Source organism: Symphodus melops (genome assembly GCF_947650265.1).
Source record: "Symphodus melops genome assembly, chromosome: 17".
NCBI classification, from domain to species: Eukaryota; Metazoa; Chordata; class Actinopteri; order Labriformes; family Labridae; genus Symphodus; species Symphodus melops.
In genome coordinates this window covers 9,990,199-10,005,845 of record NC_136707.1, presented here as the reverse complement: position 1 = coordinate 10,005,845, position 15,647 = coordinate 9,990,199, and the positions used below count along the sequence as shown (strand labels likewise).

The following is a 15,647-nucleotide window of genomic DNA, read 5'->3' as shown; positions in this document are numbered from 1 at the left end:
TTCTTCCTCCTCTCCCAGCCAACCCCTGTCACATTATGCAAGAGAGCTGTCCGCAGAGACCTCCTGTCACGCTGCTTCATTAGCATCATTGAACACGGCAGGCGTGCGGCAGCCCAACCCAGCACCCATTGACTCTCATCCTGGTGGGGGAGTGGATAGCAAAGAGCTAAGGTATTGATGAGGACTAATGGCAGCATTCCTGGGCTTACAGTTGAATTAAACCTATAGCAAAACTTGAAAGGAGGATATATCTGCTTAAATTGATTAAAATCTAGTATAAAAGCCAGACAATTTGTTTGTTTACAGCAAACAAATCATCCTAACAAATATGTTTCATTCTTTAATCTTTAACTATGATATGAAAGCAATATGATGGTGCACTCTAAGATATGACACAATATGACACTTGATTATTATGATACAACACGATACAAACAATACCGTACTTTGTAATTCAAAACAAGAAACAGCTCTTTTAAGAATACCTACAACCTTAAAGGGGACATATTTAGAAAAATCCACATTTCCAGGGTTTTTGTGCAGACTGTGCGGATTTGTGAAGAAAACTTTTGCACAAGTCCGCAATTTTTATTGTTTCTACAGAGTAGTGATGCCAACAGGGAAAACTCTGGGGTTTTCATTTGATTTAAAGAGACAGACACACCAAAACGGAGCGTTCTGAGAGAGCTGGTTTCTACAGGGTCACGAACCTCCTCTGGTGCTCGATTCATGTTGTATCTTGACCAAAGCACAGCACAAATGTTTCATTTAGAGCACAGGTGAAAAAAACAAAAAAAAAGTATAATATGTCCCCTTTAATGTTGAGGATGACGATGGTCTCAATATTATTGATGATGATGGTGGCAATGGTTTAGTTTGACTTTTAAGATGGTTTCTATACTGGTTAGAGCTCTCAAAAGCAGCCTTTTTTTCTAGACCCTTGCTTGTGTTGTATCCACTCTCTGTAATGCATAGGGATGGGGAGACATGTCTCTTCAATGTTTTGAGTTTTGGACTGCAGTACCAATTTTAAAAGTGTCAGTTACATGTTGCTCCTTTAAAATAGTTTTGTCACAAAGGCCTATGCTTTAAGCCTCACTCTAATGTATTAAGTCTATAATCTCTGGATAACTCCCCAAACAAAGCCTGTTCCACTGTCAAGACATGGGAGGCTATGTATTCCAGAGCTTACTGTTTTCATTTGCACACGGTCCAAATAAGCTTCATATGATTTTGATACTTGTGAGACACTCAATTCTCTCCACATCCATCTTCAATCATCCAGGGCTTTCTTATATCCAAAAATCTGTCAGTCACACAGCTTGAGGATTTGTCCAGACAGACTGGGATCTTTTTGTTTTGAGCTTTGGGACTCCGTGTTTAGGAGCAAAAATAATTCCCTAAAAGATGCAAATTTAAGTTAACTCTGATTTGTTACATTTGAAAAAAAAAGAGAAAGATTCTGATATCTTTTAACCTTTCCATCTCTTTCACACACACATGCACACACACATGCACACACACACACACACACACACACACACACACACACACACACAGACACAGACACACACCAGCAGAATAACAAAATGATTTGATGTTGCTAGGAAACAGGTCCTTTTTTACATTGTCATTTTATTCTAATTTATTTGCAGAATTCATTCAATTGCAATTTCCTGTTTGGAAAGTAAATCAGAAGGAAAACATAAATAACTGCTTGAACACCCTGAACTTCTTCCATCTGCCAGAATATGTATTTAAACATGACTAATTAGGAGTGTGAAGGTTACTGCAGCCCACACATCAAACTTAAATATAATATGGCAGTTCATGCATGGTAATTAATAGTGCAGACATCACTGTCATCTGAATTATTAAAGACAGTTTAAAGTATGCATTCTAAATTAATAAGAGGACGTGTTGCAATCAGGTTGATGACGGTTGTGAAGTTATTAATTCATCCTGCAGCTCTTATCAAAACAAGGATCTCCCCCTTTATACTACACACAATACTGTTTGTTCTACACTAATTATACATTTGATTAAGCAACACAAAATTACAGTTGAAAAGGCTCTAATGTGGAGATATGATCACAACAGCTCTAATACTATCTTTCTATTCAATAACCTGTGAAATAGCAGTCTCCCAGCTCCGGCGACCAGCAGACAGAGCTGCAGCATGCATGTGTGAAATGACCTCAAACTCAGGGCTTCGTTGGGGCTTCACACAACCGTGTCATAGTTTTCCCTTTCACTCTGCAGGTCAGTGGATGACAGAGGGCTTTGATAAAAAGAAAAGGCAGTTTAACGCTCTAAAGCAAATTATTAAACTACAAGATCGATAAGGCATGTGTAGAGAAATGAGGATGCATGTTCCTTAGATTGAATTTATTAAAGAATGGATATCAGCTGCAGCTCAAGCTGTGCCGAGCTATACAGGGGCATCATTCCAGACATGATTGTACCATACATATCAGGAATACACAAGCCTTATTGGTAGTCTTTCTTAAGGTAATACATCATTAATGACTTCAATGACAGATGTGTCTGAAGCACATCTCTCATTGGTGTTCAGAATTGCATCTGTAAGGGGTTCTTTAATGATATAATGACCAAACAAATAATCCATGTTTTTGCAAAAGTGCAACAGTTAGTGCAGCTGTTAGTTTACATATAACTCATTGACAATCAGTATTGTCCTGTATACTGTATATCTGTGGAATGTTAATCATTTATTTATTCAATGTCTAAATAAATAGGTTGTGTTTTTCTCGAGAAAAAATAAGAATTTAATATAGTGTCACAGGAGTCAAATTCATTAAAGGCCAAGAAGCATTTTTCATTTGAGAACACAGTTCACTGCTGATGCAGACAATTATAAGACAAATGCAAATACAATTATATTTCCCTGTGGACTTCTTAGACAGTATAACATAAGCTCATCTTAGTGTCTTGAGGTCTACCACCAGCTGACATCAAGGTAAAAGCATTATTTGCTTGACTTAATTAAAAGGTTCACTCTCAATATGCAGAAACTGATCAGCCGACTGTGGCACTGGGTCAACAACTGGGGACGGAGCAGTCCAAATCCACCAGGCCTCATTTGCAAATTCTCAATTAAAGTAAGAGTGCAGACAGGCCAACAGCAGAGCAAATGTATAACAAAGATCAACAGCCTGTCTCTAATGATCAGCGCTCTGGGTGTGTGAGCGGCTCATCAGGAGGCTTAAACACCAGGGAGCTGGCATGGGAAATGAGAAAAAGGTGAGATACTGACAGTTCACATCACTCTTTAATGAAGCTCACAAATATGCTCCCACTTGCATTAACTTTGGGTCGTGATAAAATATGCTAATTTAATAAAAACATAGCGACAAGAATAAGAAAAGAAAGATCATTCCAAAGAGAATGTCTATTGGTCGTTGGAATTCAGATTTGGTCGATGTCCAAAACAACATCTGAGGTTATCTTCCATGTTATAAATAGACTTGCTCGTCATTACAAGTATAAGTTCACACAGTGGCAACAGCCTGTGTTTAGGTTGCTATAGAAACCTCAGGTTCATACTATTACTCCTGGCTTCAGATGAAGCTTCAAAATAAGCCTGAAAAAAAAAGGTGCCACTTCATTAGCTGCAGAAGCAGACAAGGAAAAGGCATTAAAAAAAAGAAAGAAAAAAAGCACACTTACACATACGCACACACAATAAAGGAGTTCAAAGGCAAGAAAAAAGAACAGACAAAAAGACTAAAATCCCCAAAAACTCTTTATTCTCTATTCCTAACATTTAAAGACAAACATAGAAAGCGAAACAAAACAGGATAAAAGAACAAGAAATTCACATTAAACTACACACATATATGGTATACATACTGTATCTACATATACAGACATACATACATTACATAAATAATAAATAGCATAAGACAAACATACAAATACAAACATACATATTATAACATGGTTTGTTCACGTATTGTTTTAGATTAAAGCAAAAAAATATGTACACTGATGCAAGCTAAGCAAAACAGCTGGTGTTAATTTTATCATGTTAAGTACGATAAAAAACTAATAAAGTGGATTCAGCGTAGTTTTTATCATTTATCTAAAAGGTCCTCGTACATATCTATTTTACCTGGACAGCATGTTGACAGCCAAAAAGGATATTTGTGCAGTGTGTCTTCATGAACTGACTGATTATGACATGATAATAATGATAATGACATACTGAATCATATCCATCGTGATAATCTGGCTTATAAACAATAGCGCCTTTTTTTTTTTCTTATTGCTGCTCGACTGCTGGTTTGTGCTCATGCAATTATTGGAATAATTCTGAAAATGCCTTTATGTGTATAACTTGAAACAGACTACATTGCATCTGTTCACACAAAAAAATGTACGCACGTATAAACAAACGCCCTAGTTAAACTTAAAAACACATAGCTTTTACAACAAATTCAGACATGAACAATACACAAATGAACCAAAATTTAAGCGGATCTGCTCTCTGGATTTAAAACAGCATGGTGTCTTCATTATTGTGTTTAAGGAAAAAGGACAGATGTGCTGCACTAATGTGCACTCGTATGAAAGAAGTGCAAACTGAAGAAGAAGGAAACAGCATTTGTGAGCCGAGTCAGGGCCTGACTGTGCATGTAATAGAGAGGTTTGATGTGTCCTTGGGGGGGGGGAGGGGAGGGGGCGAGGCAGCTGTGCATGGTCGCGTTACTGGAAGGCACAACTCTGGAATAAATGCCAACCACACTTAAACAATATGTTGACAAGAAATGTTGACCTGTAGCTTCAGCTGCTTGGCCAGTGGAAAACAAACGAGAAACACATGAATTATTGCTTAAAAGTGTGTGCTGCTGTTTTTCAAAAGGCTGTTATTATCTTTAATCAGCTACACTGACTGCAATTTAATTTCCCTAAAAACACCAATAATTGAAGCTCTACTTGCTCTTTACTGTAATAATCAAGCAAACCTCTAGCAATGAACTGTGTTTAGACACAGCAATGTCTTAACACCTTGCCTCCTGCTTTTAGCTTAATCTACTCCTATTTTTGTGTCTGACAGTAATGCAATGGGCAATCAAATGCAAAAGCACAGACTACAGCACTGGCTAAATTTAAATATCACAAATAAACTAAGTTTCAAGTTTGCTACAGAACTTGAAATCATGTGCATGAACCAAGTGACTCACCTGCGAGGTAAGGGCTCAGGGCAGTGAGTGAGTGGGCTGCTGGCAGTGGGCGGAGCCTCCCTTCTGCTCCTCAGTGACTGGCTCCTCTGCACCTGCCTCAGCACACTACTCTTCAGGTCCAGCAGCGCGGTCATGATGTTTCACTGTCAGAACACAAAGACATCATGTCACTGTCAAACAACACTAACAAGCACTAATTACGTGTGGTTGATTCTGGGGATTTTTTCAGCTGCAAGATCATACCCGCCCCTGTCTTTTAAAATAATGATTCTAATGATTATTTTCTTCTTCTGCCTGATCCCATCTTTAGGTCTGGTCATTTAAGAGTCAATTTACCTTTATTTTTTCATTTTCAGAAACTGTGCAAATCATTAAGCCTTGCAGAGCTGATCCCAGTAAGAGACTCATTATACTGATGTCTTAAAAACAGATTTATAACACACAACAGGTTTAACCATAGCCACCGTTGTAAGCCTCTAACAACCAGTGGAGTTAATGGGAGAAATCTATCAGCGTTTGCCACTGATGGACCGGCCCAATGCCTGTTTAAGGTCACTGATGAAGCCCATAGAATCACATAATCTGCAAAAGCAAAGAGATTCTGTGCACGGAAATCAAAAATAAAAATGATGGCAAGGGACATCCTTTGTGGAAAACCGATGGGAAAATGTTCAACCATTTGTGTTGAATACAGGTACTCCTTCCATTCTGTTTATAGAAACAAGGAAAGGCTTCTAAAGAATCCTTGATTGGCCAGTTTCAGAGCAGCAACCAGTGATTCCCATAGGAACAGGATATTGGGGCTTATTGCATGTCAACAGGCTGTGTAAATTCCCTCGAACCATCCAGGTACAATGCATGGGTTAAGAAAAGGTAGACTGCTTCACAGCCTTGTTGGAGTCTGCATTGTTCCTCCTGCACCTGAGGATTAGCTGCATTCTCCTTTGCAGCACCCTTGAATGGGTGACCCTAGGAGGTTGACTTTACCCCCATTGGAGTACATCTTTCAGTCCCTCTTTTGTACCAGAGCGGTTTTGCTTCTCTTCAGGCATTGTCCAAGACCTCTAGCTGACACTGACAAGGCTGTCTTTCATTGTTGGTTTTGTTTGTGTTGTGTTTTCCTCCTCTGTGGAATTTATTAGTTAGCGGTTAGCTACTATCATGTGATGCTATTACGTAGCGGCTATCGGCATCCGGCTAACATGCCGCCTACCAAATAGGGCAAACACAAACGGGATCAGGCTTAATCGAACCAAACTGTACCAAACTGTACTGATCCGATCCGAATGGAAACAGGGATTTAGAGATCTCTTAAAGAGGATATGCGTAAGGTTAGCCCTTGTCATTTCAACTCTAACCTCTTGTCAGAGAATGCGTTTGTTGGGTTTAGGATTTCCCGTAAAGAGTTCGATCCACCATTTACAATATCCATAGCCAAAGTCAGCATTCCTTCTTATCTGCTGAAAACATCCTCAGCCAAAGTGAAATCTCTTTCTGAGTCGTCTTATAGTTTGCCAGAACTTGATTTTTTCAAATCAATATGACAAAAGCTTAGTTCGCAGTCTGCTGGCAAAGGTTAGTATATTTGTGGTTATTGGGATTCAACTCTTGATAGGGTTTATTGTAATTCTTGCACGCTCTATTCTGATGAAACATCAGACTCTACACCTCTACACACAGTATTTATCTAGCATTTTGGAGTTAATCTTTTAAATCTCCACAAAAGGTCGGTCATCTATAAATACCTGTAGTTCAATATTTAGGTTACTCACTAAACCCTAAAAGGATCAGAATACATTCATTGGCTTCCACTTTTTTGAAATGTAACATAACAGTTTAAAACACTGGCATCAACGCCACCTGAGCGGTAGACTGTGTTTGATTTTTTTCTGCATTTCAAGTGAAAGAAAGTATGAAAAACATCCAATCATGAGTCATCTATCTCATACACTTCAGTTAGTAGCTTCAGAAAAAAACACTAGAGAATGCTCGCACATGTGCCTAGCAACTAAGGTAGAGAGAGAAACTGACAAATCAAAGAGACATCTAAACAGCATCCAACCACTTTTGTCCCTGTGTGTCCAATTTACTGCATTGTACTGTGATGCGATGTCACCATAAGCTTTAATACTGGCTCCACCTGGGGGTCCTTTTTGAGCCTCCAAAAGTCAGTGTGTCTGTGAACAGCATTGACGAATGCTGGGAGTGACAGAACACCAAAAAACATGACACAAAAGAATGACAAGGACACAAGAGAGAAGGGTTGATTGATGCAGAGAAGCTGTTTCAGACAGACTCTGACAGTCACACGATTGTTTCACTAGTTGACAGCCAGTGTCTGTAGATCTGTGTGAATAAGAAGCAATGAAATGCAGGCTATAAAAAAAATGTTGTAGCTGTTGTAATAGAGTGTTCTTGTAGACAGACATTCCGATGTTGCCTATGTTACTTTTTTTTTGAGGGGGGGGGGGGAGATGGCAGTGCAGAAGGTTGCCTGTTTGGAATTACAGTGCTTTCACCAAATGGATCCAGAAAATGAAACATATTCGCCTAGATGACAGCTATCACTCAGGCTACCTCTCAGAGCTCCAGGCCAATTGCACGGAGTGCATAATGCAGTCTGTACTCCATCTCTGAGTACAAGCCAGATATTCATGGTACAGTGTTGCGTCATTGGCTGAGCCAAAAGACAGCATACTATTGATCCAGGAGGATGACACTTGTTATCCAATTGGAGTTTCTACACTGTATTAGACTGAAGTGTCGATACTCCTTCTCTGTCAGATGTTATCAGTGTGTCATTTTCACTGTGCAGCAGAGACAAACTGTTGGAATTTTCCCCTTTTTCTCAATAGTGATTTTCCAACATGGCAGGAATGAGGTGTAAGGATGTTTTTCTTCTATGAAGTTTCCTACCAGTTATCAACATAGCAAAGTGTCTTGAGGGACTGCTTTATGGTCTATTGAAGCTACTTCGACTAGCTGCCTCTGATAGATTTATTCCTGCTTGCTCCTTAAATGTCATGGCTAAAAGTCTCTTGCTCTTTGAGTCTGACTGCAGCTCAGAGTTGTCGACGTGTTCTGCTGTCAATCTCCAGTAGCTGCACTGGCAATATGTCTAAATTGAATCCAAAGGAATTCGAAACAGCAGGTAAACAGAAAATAGTCATTTTGCTTTATCCCTGCCATTGGAATTAGAGGTTAGGTTTGCAACCATGATGTGTCATGATGAGTTTTGATTTATAAAGCAGCTCTTGCATTGCATTAAAAAATGTCCTTCTGGTCCTGTACTTCCTAGAATTTCCACTTAGTCTGTGCGTAATGTGTTACGTCCTGCCCCACTGGGTCTGTTTCTGTAGCGTGAGCACAGATGAGCGCAGCCATGAGCAGCTGTACACAAAGGCTCGCAAGAGAACGACAAGAGCACATGGGTGTCAGTAAAGTAAAGTGAGGGAACATGTCATCGGGAGTCTGTATTCATAGCTTTTAGTCATGTGACCAGTGCCAAGGTCTGGAGGGCAAAAAGAGTTTAATGAAATCAGTGGCCACCATTGAAAAACACTGAAGTACTGTAGAACAGGGTTTTTTAATTTTCCATCTCATCACATGACAACCAAAGTAAACAGAGATAGTAAGATAAACTGGGCACTTGTAATCCACATACATCACACAGGACAATATTTAAATGGATAGAAACGGCAAAAGTCTTGCAGGTGTTACGGTTTAAAGAATAGCCATGTTTACTGGCGACTTTTAGCCAAATGCATCTGTGGTTGACGGACGTACAAGAATTCGTCTATGTTTAGCCTTGCATTAAAGACTTATTTTTTGGCATTATGATGATACAAATACAGAACAAAGAGGCATTTGTTAGTAAACTTTCATTTGCATTTGTCTGAATATGGTCACGTTTTTGCCTTTTACACCAGATCGTCACTGCAGTGATGTTTGCTTATATTCAAAAGGAGAACCTTCTCCCACTTCTGTAGGATGAAAGTCTACAAAAGTACAGACTACTATATGTTGTTTTTTTTGTGCGTGTGTGTGTGTGTGTGTGTGTGTGGGGGGGGGGGGGGGGGGGGGGGTTGATGGGGCTAGTCAATAATGAAGGTTTAGGAAGAATAGGGCAAGAAATTATTTGCTCATTATTTTACATGAGCTAGTTAACGTAACATAACGATAGACTCAGGATCACATGCTTGCTTACAGCAGGCTCCGTCATAGTATCATAGCGTATTTGGACCAGAGCCAAGCGAAGTGGCACTTCTGGCACGCTCTAGAGACAGACCACGGTGCATGCTTTAAAATCGCAAACACTGAACAAAGCCGTAGTGCACGGCACTCTCAAATAATAATAATAAAAAAACCTGAAGTTTTGTGTAAAAGAGAAGAGTAACCACACCAAAACTCCACCAATTATCCAATTTTTAATAAGGTCAGGGAAACTATAAGAAATAAAGGGGGACACATTATTATTTTTATTAAACTAAGGAGAGTTGTTTGTAGGACCCCAATTAAAGAAATGTCAAGGTATTGAAAAGGTTATTCTTATTTAAAAAAATGTAAAAAATAATAGTTCATTTTATTTTGCATGCAACAGATTTTATGCAACTTTCAAGAACTGCTTGCCTTTTGATTGGCTGCCAACACAGCACTGCTTCAGGTGCATTTTGTCACCGAACACAAGAGACACTGTTTTACCTTGAAGACTGCTATTAAACAGTGTTACGCTCTTTTACTGACAGTATTAACAGGTTGTGCAGCTGAGATACCTGTGCCATGCTGAGGTAAACGGTAAAATGGGTTTTTTATACTTCTAATTCCGGTATCACAGACAAAACAGAGACTGCTCAGGCTTCACATCAAATCCACTACATGCAGACTGTTGACAGCTAACAGGCACCACAGAGCAGCACCTCTCCCAGGTGAACTCATTTCAATTACAGGAGTGGATCCCTCCCAGCTGGATTTCACTCTGTCTCAGCCATCAACCAGTAGTGACAAAACGGGAGGACGTGCCACTGTTGGTGCGGCGTTGGCTGCCAAGGAAACACTTTGAAAGCCAAGTAAATGCCTATCTAAGTGCCAAAGTCTTCCCAGGGAGACACTTGCTCACCAATGCTCTCCTGTGAGAGAGCCAATGAGCTCGGCAGCCAAAGGCGCCTTGCTGATGGGGATGGACTGTCTCTATGGTAACAGCAGAGGAAAAGGAGCTTGTAAAAACAGGTAAATGGAATTCAACAAAGTCCCCCCCCCCCCTCCCTCCCTCTCTCATGTTATAATGTGTTCACCTGAACACACTACACACAGTTCATGGTGACAAGTGGAACGGTCGCAACAGGTCACAATTTTGTCACTCGTAACCCTCAAACACCTGCTTTATCCAGGTGCTTTTAGAGCACATTCACCCAAGTGAATCATGGGTGAATTTCATATTCTTGTTTTGTTTTTTTTTTCATTTCGGTTTCATTCAACTCATACTTCAGACAAATGGGGGCATCCCACAGGGATGTCTAAATCCCTGGTGGCTGTGTGACGTCAGCCATCTGTGACTGCAGGGGGCTACTGAGGCTCATCAGCAGCAGCCGCCATGCTGGAAATGCTGACTCGGATTGCTAACTGTTGCACGGCAGCTGCGCACCTAATTTTGGATAACACCGATCGTTCATGAATTTAAAAAAAATGTAGTGTGTGACAATGATGAAATTAACTCATCAGAACTTTTTATTCTTTAATACTTGGCTGTAAATATTATAATTTTCTGTAATAAACAGGCTTTTTGTGCTGTGGTGTGTATGTGTGTGTGACTTTCAGGGGGCTCTTGCAGCCTCAAGTGGACCCCTCGAAGAAATGCAGGATTTTGCACTTCTGCGTTGGCTTCATTTTTCAACACCTAACGCTGCCGGGGGGCATAAGGCAATACACATTCATATCAAAAGTATACATACTATGCATGCTACCATAACCTTTTCAAGACAGAGCCAGAAGCCTCATCATCCGCCATCAATGTCATTATTTGACTAGCCCTTGGAGACATATTGGCTAATGGCTCACTCTGCCACTTCTTTTACAAGCCTTCCAGTGGAGTGATGTGATGGAGTGCTGACAGTCACTGTGATCTAAACTGTATGCACCTGGAGATAAAGCATAATAAATAATCCCATCCCATCCAGTCACCTATTCCCAAAAGCTCCAAGTGTTTGTGTTAGTGTCAGGGCACTGTGACGTTCACTACACGGCTGTGAAATCGATTTTGCCGGAGAAAATCCCAGGAATGGCTGCTTCACAAAAGGTTGTGAAATTTTGTGAAGCGCGTCTGTGTGAACCACATCACTGACAGGCATTCACACTACGCACAACTTAAACAATGCCATGAATCCTTGCTTTTTATAGCAGTAATGATGCAGCTTTTGTCACCCTAAAAAAAAAAAAAAAACTCAACTCCAGCAGCAGCAAAGCTGTCAAAAATAGCAACCAGTGGGTCTTTGTGCAGAGGCAATAACACCACCTCCGTAGTTTATCTGTCTGCATTTACAATAAAAGTGATGCTTACACACTATAATTAATGGAGAACAATTGATTACAAAATTTCTACAGCGCTAACACAACCTTTTCATGATGTCTCAGAAGCTGCATTTTTAAGACAGCCCTTTAGAGCAATCCCAGCTGATCCACCGTATAATAATAAGAGCTAATGATTATTTAATGAGTAATGGACTGATAATGATTAGTCTAGAGAGGAGTTACGACCTGCACCAGTCAGCTTCTTCAGATTAGAGGAGAAAGCCGCATGAGACAGATCACTTCTGCACATACTACCCAAGGCTTCTTTTCATTATGAGGCTGAGGTTTTTAATGGACAATAATCAAACTCTTTTATCACCTTTTTAATCTGGATCAAAATTAAAAGCACATGCACATTTGAGTCACAGAATGGCTGTTACTGTCACAGGAGGGGGGGGAAAAAATCATTTCAGCTGAGACATGTGAGTGTGTGAGTGGTGACTCCAAAAGCAATAGGATTGATTCACACACAGCGCGAGAGCTTGGCAAGCTGCGAAGGGGATCAAATTGTACGAAATAAGAATAACTTGTGATTTTTGGAAAAGCATGACATAAATGTCTCAATAAGTGCTTTCAAGATTTGTATAGTGCTCCTGCTTCAAACAAACGCTTCCCTTCGCAAACTTAAAGCTTTATCTGAAGTGATGCTGCTCTGAGCCTTAATGTACGTATGGAGTATAGATTACAATTAAAAGATGTACAGGCAATATACACAGAAAATGTTTGAAACAAGGTTGGAGCAAGTTTAGGGAAGCCAACATTATGTAACATTTGACTGAAAAGGATTTCTAGAATGTGTGTCAGCCATGTCTGTCTGGTTTCCAAAAGAGACAAGTTGAGCCAGTGACCAGATTTCCAGTGTTGTGTTTAAGATCTTCGAGACAAACAGAAAGGAGACATAAAAGTGCAGCACGTTTGATGTCTTTTCAATTAAAAACGGATTCAGTTCTGTCAGATGGAGAAAAAAAATAAAAATAAAAAACCTCTCAAGTTTGACAATATCCAAATCAAATGTTTAGTCATACATTGATACTATCAACAGCATACTTTTTTTTATTTTATTTTTTTATTACTGATTTTAAATTCCTCAATTTTAAAGTAAAGGTAAATTCATTCATTCAACAGGTGCCAATCAACTAACCTTACAGTGAACAGTATGAGCCAGGAAAGCTGATGCTTTAAATAAACAACTTTGATTATTCTAAAACAAAAAAGATGATTTATCATTGTGTTTAATAATATTAAAATAAATCTGTTTACCTGTGTCTCCCGACAGTTTCCCAGTGTGAAGTGTATTTTGCAGCTGCGTGTGTCAGAGTTCCTGTGGATCAAAGCTCTGCTCACTGCTGCAGCTTGCAGTTTTACCTCAGAGAATGTGACGCAGTCAACTTCGCTCAAAACAACGTTTGGATATTTTTCTTGTGACAGACGACAGACAAAAGCTCATTTTGGTCGTTGGAACGCTCCCCTGAGCTCACGCCGATGCTCAGCTAAATATGGCCATAGGAAGTATTGCGCTACTTCACTGACCTGGACTCCGGTCGGAAATGTCGCAACTATCAGTTAAGCGAAAGACACTTTACATGATTATAGGGGAAATGCAACCGGGAAAATTGTTTTAAAAAAAACAAACAGAAACGTTTTACGAGAACGCCTGTCTGGTGAAGCGAAGGGTACGATGCTATATGGAAAATTGAATGTCAGAAACATAATAAAAGTATAAGTAGGACACTTACAATTTTACTCACTGATAGGCTATGCCACATTGAACAAGCCTTTTTGAAGCCTAAATTAACTTAGGCTATGTGATTTATAATCATTTGTTTAACTCAGTCCAGACCTAAAGGCAGAGCAAGTGTGTGCGCGTGTGTGTGTGTGTGTGTGTGTGTGTGTGTGTGTGTGTGCGCGCGCGCGCTTTTTCCACCCTTATCCTCAATTTCTGACACATAACTTTTTTTAGGCCTATTTGTTATTGTTATTGTTAATCATCATTTGCACCACGTTTCTTTCTCTTACATGAAGTCAATTAGAAAAAAGATATCTTGCCTCAAAGTTTTTAACTTTTTATTAACCACTTAGAAATCTCATTTTATAGAAATATGAACAGATCCACAGTGAAGCTTTTTTTCTTTTCTTCTGCAATAATCCCATCCGACCAATAGCATTTCAGTAAAATGAAAAGTAGGACTTTACAGTGTGCCCCTGAAGGCATCACTTGACTGTTGCTGAGGGATGTCGCCGAGAAAAACCCTCTCAGTGACGGAGGGAGCGGGTTCAGCTGTCAGTCTGAGTGCCTGGGCTTCATGTACTTTTACTTTGTTCACTTTAATGAGCCCCCCCACTGCTTTACTGCCGTCACTTTTGTGATATCAAATTGTTAACAGGCTGAACAGGATACCCTGAAAAGCATAACAGGCTTAACAGAGCCTAAAAACGAACGAAAAGCGTATAGGCCAGTTAGGTAGGTTAGCTAAGTTTATTAAGTTTACTGCTCACCAAGGACAAACAACTTCTTTGTTTTTGTTTCCAAACCTGACAGGCTACACACTTTAAAAGTGTGGAAATGTAAGAGCAAGTCAAGTTGCTTATGTGCAAATGTACTTTGCAATACATTTTTTTTTTCTGATTTTGAGTGCTCCCAGAGATCTCCAACCCTCTTTCTTTGATACACAATAAAGATCCACCAAAGTCATTATCCTTAAAATGTAATCAGACAATGCCAATTACTCAAGGAAAACAATTATGTACCTGGAATTGAGTGGAATCAGAACTTCAGAGATCCTTACTTCTACATTAAAGCACCCAATTGGCAGGAAAATGCATTAAAGATGAAAGTATGGTGAAACGCCGTCCATTGTATCCAAGGATACACAAAAGAAAGCCAGTTATAGTAGAACATTTGGGGAAAATAAGGCCATCACACACATCCAGTGTTGGAGTGGTGCCTGAAGAAGTGAGTGCACTCTTAATGTATACCTAATTTTCTTTTCATGTGACCTGTCAAGCAGAGGATGAATTGCCATTGTTATAGTGACACATAACAGCATACTATATTCTTAATGGATCAATGATGTGAACCAGAGGAGATTATGAAGTAGGTGTATGGAGACTGAAAGAAGTGGGTATATACACCTGTATATACTCTGGACTGTACCACAATCTACTTAATTAAATGCAAAAAAATATATATGAATCTATTAGTCACATGTCCTACACGAAAAAAAACCCAACGAATCTAAGTTAGGATGTCAAGAAAAAGGGAATCTTGGAATAGTTCTCATATAAATTGATTATATAATTTGCATTACCAGACGCTGGAAAAACAAGTAGTCTGTAGTTTTTAATTATATATATATATATATATATATATATATATATACATATACACACACATATATACATATATAAGTTGATTGACACACTAAAATATTTTTTAAAAGATGACATAGTATTATTATAATACAAATCCCTGTTTTTTGTGGATTTCAACCCTACATTTAACCCTATATTCGCATACTACTTTACCCAGCATGCCATGGTAGTCAACTATGTGACTATTCTGTATTGAATAGAACAAACGGACATTAAAAGCAATATTCATTTAATCATATCTTCCTACTGATTAAAAATGGATTAAGGAAGGGATTGGTATCCAAATGAAAGATTTCTTTACACTCCTGTTTAATTTCCTCTTGGCATTAACACCTGTTTGACAGAATGGTTTGTCGTTCATTATCAATGACATTTGTAAATGACAAACTGCTCTTTGAAGCTGTTGTATCAGAGGACATGTTAGGATTTTTCTCTCTCATATGTTTGCACATAAGGACATATGAACTGAAGGGCATGTGCACGGATGCTTAAAATAGTCACACA

At 39.2% G+C, this 15,647-nt stretch overlaps 1 protein-coding gene across 1 annotated transcript in view; it reads right to left on the bottom strand.

Moving 5' to 3' along the window:
• baiap3 (BAI1 associated protein 3) overlaps positions 1-13,394 on the bottom strand; it is a 35,614-nt gene extending 22,220 nt beyond the window's left edge. The window contains exons 1-2 of the mRNA XM_079366366.1: positions 13,032-13,394; positions 5,208-5,350 (exon numbers count right to left, since the gene is read on the bottom strand). Coding sequence (XP_079222492.1) covers positions 5,208-5,341 — 134 coding nt within the window. The 5' untranslated portion in view covers positions 5,342-5,350; positions 13,032-13,394. The remainder of the gene's footprint in view (positions 1-5,207; positions 5,351-13,031) is intronic.
• Between the last annotated feature and the right edge of the window lie 2,253 nt (positions 13,395-15,647).